Raw genomic sequence first — 9,986 nt, 5'->3', positions numbered from 1 at the left:
TCCTCTCTGAGATCATCTAAGTAGCCTCCCTCAGGTAAGAAGACTCCTCTCCTTGAGATATGCTGACAGTAGATAATAATTTGACCTTGATTGGTGAATTTTGATGAAAGCTGCTACATATATATATATTATGATGTACAACATGGAAGGAGATGTTGAATAGGTTCAGCTCAGTTGTCTGATGTTTTGCTGCTGCTGTGTTATGTTTGGTGTTTATTGCTGTTGGAACATGTTTGGTGTTAAGGTTAAAGTTTTCTGAATAGTTGGGACACGGATGGATTTCCTAAATTTGTATCTAAATTATAAATTAGGGTTTGGGCCTTTAAGGCGGCCTAGTGTAAAACCAGGCAAGTGTCTGCCACCCTTCACTGTGGACCTCCCCCAGTATTGATCTTTTCCTTCAGGGGTCTTACCGGGGTACCACCAATCCCCAAACACCTACCACACACAGATATTCCTGCTAATATCCGGTCGTCGGCACATAGTCGACTATATAGGCCCTAGAGATGTGGTATTCCGGGAACGTAATTAGGCCTCCTAAGCAGGCTAAGACGGTCTTGCGTGTAGATTTTGGGAATCTGTTCGAAAACCTAAAGATTAGGTCGTAGAACAGCCATCACTCAATGTAATATCCACGTTGGGTGGGGGTATCTGTTATAACATGTAGAATCCTCTTCAATATTTTATTACTGGTTCTGAGTAACTTATTGCTTGAAACCAGAATTACAAAGCTGTTTGATCAACACTGATCATGCATTCATTTCATGCATCTCATCCTTTTCATCTCTTAACGACCAAATGGACTTCACAGTTTTATTGTCAATCTTACACCACAGCACAGCAATCATGTATTCCTATAGACAAAAGACAGTACAGAACAAAGACAGGACACTTTTCATATCTGGGTAACACACTATGAGTCATGGACTCCTTGTGGCAACAGTCCGGTCCCGATAACAGAACTGTGTGTATCGGTCGATCCGAGGACTGATCCAAGCTTTAATAAGGGTGTTTGTTGTTTATTATAAGAAGGTAGGGCTGTGCGATACGGCTTATAAATAATATCTCAATATTTTTAGGCTATGCCGTGATATACGACATACATCTTCGTATATCATATATACATTTTCTCTAAAATAACACCGTAAATTCTCAAATAGTGCAAACATATGATGATCTTTCGGAATATGATGCATTGCTGTAGATTAAACTACCCAATAGTATATGAAGTAGTTAAAATTAGCACAACCTTTAAACATTTTTGGCAGTGAAATACAACATACACATTAATGCAGCAGTAATATTGTTACAAAACATCAGATATAATAGTAAAACATTGACAGGGACCATTTGACCGGGCTATGACTACCTTAAGTACATTTTGCTATAATACTTACTTTTACATTTGTAAGGTTTAGAATGCAGAACCTTTACTTGTAGTGGAGTATTTTCAAAGTGGGGTATTTGTACTTTTGCTTAAGTAAGGACCTGATCCTTCTTCCACCTCACAGCCTAACTGCACCTGTGTGTTACCGGCTGGGCATTCCCCCTTAAGGAAGGTGGCCTAGGTGTGTGTGTATGGGTCTGTGTGTGATGAAGTCTAATACATGCATCGTTTGTTGTGAAAGTGAGTCTATCCCGGTGTGTGAAGGGTAGTTACGTTACTTTAGTTAGCCAATAAAGTGTGTAATTAAGCTCAGGTTGCAGCATAGTAGTGGCTGTGTGTTGTGTTTACTGCCCCAGAAAATAAATTAAAGGTCCCTGTTTGAGTTGGCTAGTCAGCAGCTACAAGTCAGGCTAAAGTCAATTAAAATAGCCTAAAACCGGAGGTCTCCCAAATACGCGGGTAGAGTAACAAACGCAATCCGATGATTGAACGCATTTTCACCACCAATGGCCTATGTTGTTTTTGGTCTGCCCATATGCCAAACATATTTCTGCAAGTACATTTATCTTGCTCAGGATTACTTATTTTAAGCACAAAATGCTATTTTTCTCTGTATATTCCAGGGTATATAGCCTTATTTTAAGATGATTGCAATAGCATTGGATGCTAAATTTAAGCACATATTCCTACATATTGAATCTTTATCTAGACAAATGTACTTTTAGTGTAGTTGTACTGGTTTTAAGACATAATTCCTAAACATATAGCCTTATATCAAGACAATGGCACTAGCATTTGCTAAATTTCAGCACATTTTCCAACATATTGAGAAAATAATTCTTACATTTTTTCTTTGTATCCAGACAAATGTACTTGTCAAGATATCTGTGGGTTCTTTGAGACTAGATGTTTTTACTTGTGCAAGTGAAATTTTCCTGTTCTGTTGGCAGATAATTTTGCTTATTTTAGGTAATTTAATTAGGCCTATTTTCTTGTTTTTGAGAGCTGGTGTAGGTGATGTTACACTGTTGGAGGCAACAGAGGATGATACTGGAAACAGACATGGCAATACAAATTCAATATCATAGTCAAACTTGACTCTATTCAGATTAAGGCTTTATAAATTGTAAGTCAAACAAGTGTTTTCCCCCTGTGGCAACAGGCAGACTGTCTGTACATGTGACAGGTCAGGGCCACTCATGAATTTCGCTTGTACCCATGAGAAAATTGGTGAATGCCACAAATTTTCTTAAATCACTGCCACTAAAGAACAAATGTATTTCTGTACTAAACCACCATTGATAATACACTGAGGAATATTACATATAAACAACCTCAACTCACACTTGTACCACCTACAACTCATTTTTGGGCTTAATCAGATGTCCGTTAAAGGTGATGTAAGCATCAAATTCGTCGCTGAAGATGGCATTCTCCCGCTCACCTTTGAAGAGTCTGACCCAGACCTGGTCATCTCTCTCAAGTTCCAGCATTAGGCTTTGGCTCTGCATGATGGACCGGTCACTGGGCTGGGCATAGAGGATCACCATCTCCCGATCATTGTGTATCACATGTAGGTATGTCTCCTTCTGGTTCCATGTATGCACGTTGAGGCTGAAGTAATAGATGCCAGGCTCATAGCAGTAGAACTTACCAGTAAACATGTTGAAGTGACCATAGAGGTTGACCAGCTCTGTGTCAAATACCAGTGTCTGGTAGTAGTCGTTGGAGTGTAGACCCTTCTTGCGGGCAACAGAGAAGGCTGCAAAGTGAGACTTGCAGGGCTCACCCGGGAGGCCCATGCTGCCTTTGCTGCCCTTCATGCCACTGGGACCTGGAGGACCCACCTGACCAGCTCTGCCTGATTTACCATAAAGTCCTCGTTCACCAGTATCACCTTTCTCACCTAGTAGCAGCAGAAAGAGTCAAGTTCAAAATGTAGTGGAGGTAAAGCCACCAACACTTCACAGCATGCCTTCAATGTGCATTAGTTTGCATACATACAATCTGTAAATGACAAGGTCTTTCAAATAAATCACTTTTTGTCTAAAGCTGCATCAATCAATTTGTCACCACAAGAGGCAGACAAACGTCAAAACAAGGAGACGGCCACAAACCATATTGATCTCAAAAGAGCTAGAATGTATTGCAGCAGTTTATGTTACTCATCTACTAAGCTAGTTTATAAGTTTCCATCTGCGTCCAGTCTTTGTGCTACGCTAGGCTAAACACCTACTGGACCTACCTCTGTACCAACAAGTACCTCAACTTTACCTCAACTTCAAAATAGGTCGTTTGTCAGAGCCTCCCTAAACTAAACTATACTCACATTGTTCATATACTCAACCCTTTACCTTTAATGCCAAGCGACCTCCAGCCAGTTGAGGGGTCAGTCTCAAGAGGTCACTTGTCAGGGAAACATACCCATAGGTTATTTTAAGTAAATGGTCTATGCTTTTTAAGGATAGTCTATTCTGTACTGAATGGACATTTGCATTCATGTCTTTATCTCTGTTAGATCTTGAGCTTCATTAGATCCCATTTGTTCAAGCTCTCAATATCAGTAACAAATTCATTTGTTTACTTTAAGTGAGGCATCGATATTCGACCTTTGTACCCATTTTTGGGTTGCTAAAGAATATTGAGAGAGGATGATTGTAATGTTATATTTATGGTAATTGATATTTCTCTTGCAATTTTTTTATCAACTGAGGGTAATGATATTTTGTAAATAGTATTGTTTGAAGAAAAGGATGGTTGTAATGTTTGGTATATGTGGTATCTATGGTGATTGATTTATTGGTCACATGACAAATCAATACATTGTATGTAAGGAAACTGCAAACAGCCCTGATGAAGGTAAGATAAGATAGCCTGCAGTGTTTGGTGTGTGAAGCATTTTGTACTGGAGGAGAGTTGTGTCAGAGGTGAAACAGGCATGAAAACCTTTAACCAGAGAGCGCAGTAACTTCCTACCAAACATAGGACCCCAGCGACAAGTGGTCCTGGTGCACAGATACGCATATAAGTGTTAATTTCTCCTTCTACAGACTTTTAGGTTTGGTCTGTTTATGGTTGAGAAATGGTTGTGAGCAGACAGTCACATGGTGTGCACCTACAGTAATGGTCCACCTGGACCCAACTTCCAAAACCCCTAAAATAATCAGAACGCTGTGCAACCCATCTACCCATCTTTTGTTTTTTTTATTCTTTCATGCAAAAGTGTTTAATTTTGTCTTCAATTGGTTGTTAGGAGACCTAAACCTAATTAAGAAAATAAAGAACCAAGAAACTCATTCTTGAGTCGGTTCGCCGGTGGCGGGTGAACGAAACGAACCACGTCTTCTCATCACTATAACAGAGTGCCAACGGTGATTGTCAGCAGCTGTTTGACATCCTGGAGTTAGCCGACGGACTCTCATAGCTTCATTTTTGGCCACAGCTGGCATCTGTTTTCATGGAAAAAGCTCTGGAAACCCACTATACCCTACCTGCTCAGCACCAAACAACAGGCAGACACAGTTAGAGACTGTGAACATAGTAGAGCTAAATTGCCAGACATTTCCCTCAGGAGTTGGTAGAGACCAAAACCAGAGCTGCTGGATGTGTAAATGCTCTTTACACTCTTTGCTAACACGTTTGCCACAAGTTAAAAGGTGAGGATTTGTTAATATCATGTTCACAACTTGTTTCCGCTGCCTGATATAAAATTGTTGCTGTATTTTCAATGATCATATTTTTCTGCTGTTTATCCTAATAAGATATTGTTGCAAGTCTGTATTGACTCACTGTGTTTCTGTAAAAATGATAGCATGTCCTGTATTAGCTACTAGTGTAACAGACCTTTCCGTTTGCTATGTAAATGGGTATATATATCATTTATTGATTATGAGTGACACGTTTATAAAGCGTCTTACATAGGTCCAGACCAGACCACAGCATTGGTTGGACCAGTTCAGAACATTTAGTTAGGTGCTGATTTAGACATAGAGGATGTATAAAGCTGCAATGATTGATGATGATAACAATATATTTTAATGTCCAGAGAAGACATCCAGGGAATGCCCCAGATGTCGGTTCAATTTTCATTTTGTAACAATTTTTAAACCATTACCAGATGTTGTGACATTCAGACAATGGTCAAACAACGTTGCAATGTTTACTGGGTTAACAATAAGCTAAGAAAAAACGATTTTCCCTCTCCTGTAATTGAACTGCTTAACTGTTACCTCATTCTAGTTTTTGTTCCTTATTTACAGCCTTTTCTGTAAATAAATTAAAAAATAACTATATAAAATAAATTGAATCGCTATTTGAGCTATTTTTGTTGTTTCTCTTAAAAATATATTTTACATTATCATCTTTCTCTAATTGTTTTCTTTCCTTTTTTGTTAATTTATTGAGAAACTAGTGATTTAGACACATGTTAGGTCTTTGATACTGTAGGTCCTTTTGTTGGGGCCCAGTACCAGTCTGCAGCCCAGGGGTCGGGGACCACTGCCTTAAAAAATACCAATATAGAATAAAGTCGAAGATATTATTATTATTGTTATTATTGGTTTGAGTGCAGATTTAACTATGTCTTGTTACAATACTGTATCTACAAAAATGTATGGCATGTAAATGTGAGGATATTAAGCATTGAAAAGATTAATGTTTTAAGGCTTTGCTGTCCTGACAAATACACCTTTGGAGAACCACCATATAACCCACAGTGTATTAAACATGGACAGAGACACTAGATATGTATATTGTGCTTGATCTTACCTTTGAGTAGAGTGATGTTGATCTGCGGTACTATCTGGTACTGTGGGTAGTGCTGGCTGGAGTACTGATGGGGAGCCTCCTCTCCTGGGTCGCAGCATCGCCGACAATCCCTCACCTCCCTGCGCCTGTATAACCAAACCAAGGTATTCAGCTGAGTCAAGTGTAGGCTTTTGTCTTTTTGGTCTTTAAGTATAAGTTGATGTGTTTTGGAGGTGTTCGGGGCCAAGTACAATAACTTCAGTTTTGTCTGAGTTTAACATCAGATGGAGAGTAAATGAACACTGAGAATGTCAAAACAACAAGCCAACTGGGTGCTGTCTGTCTGTAGTTTTTGCATAAAAACTGCAAATGTATGCACCAGACCGGCTTGATTAAAATGGTACCTGACATCTTGATGGTAGTCCTTTGGAGTCATTTGGTCTCGACTGGGATCTGGATCTTTTTTCTCATCGTAGGGGGTCTGGTAGGGGTGCACTGGACAGGCCCAGAGGAGCAGCAGGGCCCATACACAGGCTGTGGCCATCTCTAATACACCAGAACAGTGTTTCGTAATACACATCATAGACAGATACTTACAATTGTTCAGTTTAAGTCAGAAATGTACCAGGTGTAGGTATTAGGTATTTTAGTCTTTATTCATGTTCTTTTTTCTCTTTTGAAATTAACTGAAATTAACACACAATAAAACTAAATTTCGCATAGTTTGTAAAATAAAGCACAGATTGATGTGCAGTGGTTATAGATTTATGCAACAACAACCTGACCTGAGTTTTAACATTTGAAACTATTAGAGGAGTGTGAATCCTGCCCTCACGTTTAACAAGGATGTCCAAAAAAATGGATTTGTGTACCTCAAAATTGATCATCAATTTTAAATGTTCATGGCAGCTATTGAGATGCTCTGCAATGAACGTCATAGATCATGAAAATGTCATCCACATAATGTTTCCATAGTTTCATGTGGTTATGGAAGGGACTTTCAGAGGAGAAGACATTTTCAAAACAGGCTACATATATATAAAAAAAATTGTTCACTAGCTCCACTGATGTAGATGGGGTGTTTTCTTTGCTTTTTTTCCCTAAAATCAATGATCAGCTCTTTGTTTTGCTGCCTTTGACAAGTAGGTTGTTTTCTGTGCACCACCCTGCAAGCTTGTTGATTTCCTCCCAATATGAATTGTCATCGTTGTTTGAAAAATAGTGTCATCTGCAAACTTCTCAACAGAGTTTTCTCCATGTCTGGGATTGCAGTCGTGGGTCTATAGCGTGAACAAGGGGAGCACACAGCCTTGGGGGGGGGGCTCCGGTGTTGACCACTAGAGTGCAGGAGATGTAACCGCCAAATGGTCTGGGGTCTGTTTGTGAGGAAGTCCAAAAACCAGTTGCAGAGTGTGGTACGCAAACCCAGAGATCTAAGTCTGCCAATGGGTTTCATAGGGGTGATTGTGTTGAAGGCTGAGCTGAAATCAGCAAACACGATTTAGGTGTAGGTGTTGTTATTTTCAAGGTGTGTGAAGAGTGGAGCCAAGGATCGAGCCGCTCTACCTCCCATGCGACAGTGCTAACCACTGCACCACCATGCCGTCCCCAGACTAGACACTGCAGACTTTTTAGGTACAGCGACGATGGTGGCTGTCTTGAAGCAGGTGAGAACACTCTCCTGTGACAGTGATATGTCAGGAATGACATCGACTAGCTGGTTGGAACATGTTCTTAGTACACGCCAGGGATGTTATCAGGCCCATCAGCTTTACTCACATTCGCTCTCAGCAGGGTTCTTCTCACATCCACTGTGGATTAGGGTTGCGTGATGTCTACCGAATAGGCTGATGACGACGTCCACAGTGAAACATGATAATGGATCATGTTGTTGTTTTTGGCATCAACTCAATTACAGCTAGTTTAAACCACTTTATCTAAATGTTCCCGTTCCATGACATACTATTATTTATATATATATATATATATATATATATATCCAAATCCAAATATGCGTCCTTTTTAGAGGTGTCCATAGTGCAGTTTATGTGCAAACCAAATGCTCAGGAGAAATGGAAACTAAAATCATGCGAGTTGAACAAATATAATACCCACCAGTGGAACTGCATCATAGTTTGTTGCTGCTGTTTATTTTTGCTCTTCTTCAAGCTATCATCCCCTGAGTGGAAGTACAGGGCATTCAAGGTCTGACGTCTGGGAAAGGTTTGTCCTACAGTTGTAGAATTGGGTGTATGTGTTTGGACATGTACGATACCAAGTGGAATTTGGGAGTCTTTAATGCGTGTGGAGGCCGGCCGGATGTCAGAGCACAACAACAGCAAGATGAACCTGATGCCAACATGCCTGGATCTTGTTTCATTCAGTATCTGTAATACATTCACAGTGTTGCATCAACAAACCACAGCTAGTGTTTGACTTGTTTCCATACAGAAAGTTCTTTGCAAAGAAGAGGAATCTTACTTTTGCCGTTGTAGTCCAGTATTTCTCCTCTGGAAATGAAAAATGGCTTTTCCCCTTCGCTTCTGTCCCACTCTGGTGGCGTCCTTGGTTCCTTTCTTAGGTTGTTGTCCTGTCTCTCCCTCTTCAGGTCATTGTTTTTCTCCTCAACCACAGAACATAACAACACAGCGTCTGCCAGAAAGTCTTGCTCCTCCGAACAAGTGGAGGCGTGGAGAATAGGAGGAGAAAATAGGGAGGAAAAAGTGGCGAACTGAAAGAGAGGATAGCAAAGCTTAATAAATAGGAGGAGGAGCTACACTGTGTGTGTGTGTGTGTGTGTGTGTGTGTGTGTGTGTGTGTGTGTGTGTGTGTGTCAGAAAAGAAAGGAAGGAGGGTTTAGAGTTTCTATCTCAGCCTCTGTCAACATCTGCAACAGCTGCTTTGAACAGTGTGTCAGAAGAAAGTTTTTTTGCTCTGTTTGTTTGGTTAAAGGTTCTCTGTGGAGCAGAATGTCCTTGTTATTATTGACCCCGGTGGCTGTTAAGTGAAGGGCAGTCAGCATCCTGTTGGGCCCACACTATGTAGGCGCGAGCGAGTAACCTGGGCATTGGTGACATACACTAGACTGATTTACTTGGGACCCCAGCTGGGGCCTCATTTATAAAACGATCATCAATCGACCTTACGATCAGTTTTGATCTGAGGTATGACTTAAGCAGAAAACCACGTGGAAGTAGTTCTCTATAAAACCTCACTTTGACGTGGAAATGGTCTCCTCTCGAAGCAAACTCTAGACGTGACGTAAGTGATTCTCCTGTTGGTTATGTCGGGGTACTGCAGTTTGGGACGCCTGCGGTGAACTTTGCATTCGTTTTATGAACAATGTGATAGGAATGATCAATGAAAGGTGTGATGAATGAATTGCGAGTGCGCCTCGTTCCACATATTCTCTTCGCTTTTTTTAGTCTAATAAATAAACTCTCAATGTCGAATGAAATACTCTTACATCTATTTTCCTCATTGAACAGAAGATTACAACCATATACCTTCTGAATTCCAGTCTCTGTCTTCCACAGAATTAAGACGAGCTTAATTGCCTTGTTAGCTCATCATAAATACACTTCATTCAAACGCAACAGAAACAAAATAAAACTCACCCAAACCGTCTTGGTTAGTCTTTCCACTGTTCCAACAAATTCAAGTCTCAACTCTATTTTATCTGTTCTCAGAGTTGTCTCACTTCTATCTAAAAAAAGACTCAAAACAAGATCTAAATATAAACTTCAGTCTCTTATTGATTTTATTTCTGATGAGACAGAAAGGACTATAGTGAGTAGCAGTCTTTCCAACTTAACTTTAAAACTGATGAAAGTCTAGTATTTTTGCAAGTTAG

At 40.1% G+C, this 9,986-nt stretch overlaps 1 protein-coding gene across 1 annotated transcript; it reads right to left on the bottom strand.

Annotated features, from left to right (window-relative positions):
- Positions 1-799: 799 nt before the first annotated feature.
- c1qtnf1 (C1q and TNF related 1) lies at positions 800-8,796 on the bottom strand. The gene is made up of 5 exons (XM_070926933.1): positions 8,615-8,796; positions 8,249-8,520; positions 6,538-6,679; positions 6,155-6,279; positions 800-3,293 (listed from the first exon to the last, which is right to left on the bottom strand). Exons 3-5 carry the CDS (start codon positions 6,675-6,677, stop codon positions 2,743-2,745), a joined length of 816 nt encoding a protein of 271 aa, XP_070783034.1. The 5' UTR covers positions 6,678-6,679; positions 8,249-8,520; positions 8,615-8,796; the 3' UTR covers positions 800-2,742.
- Between the last annotated feature and the right edge of the window lie 1,190 nt (positions 8,797-9,986).

The sequence above is a fragment of the Enoplosus armatus genome, chromosome 20 (assembly GCF_043641665.1).
Source record: "Enoplosus armatus isolate fEnoArm2 chromosome 20, fEnoArm2.hap1, whole genome shotgun sequence".
Taxonomy (NCBI): domain Eukaryota; kingdom Metazoa; phylum Chordata; class Actinopteri; order Centrarchiformes; family Enoplosidae; genus Enoplosus; species Enoplosus armatus.
Note: the sequence above shows the minus strand (reverse complement) of the source record. Positions and strands in the feature narration are given on the sequence as shown.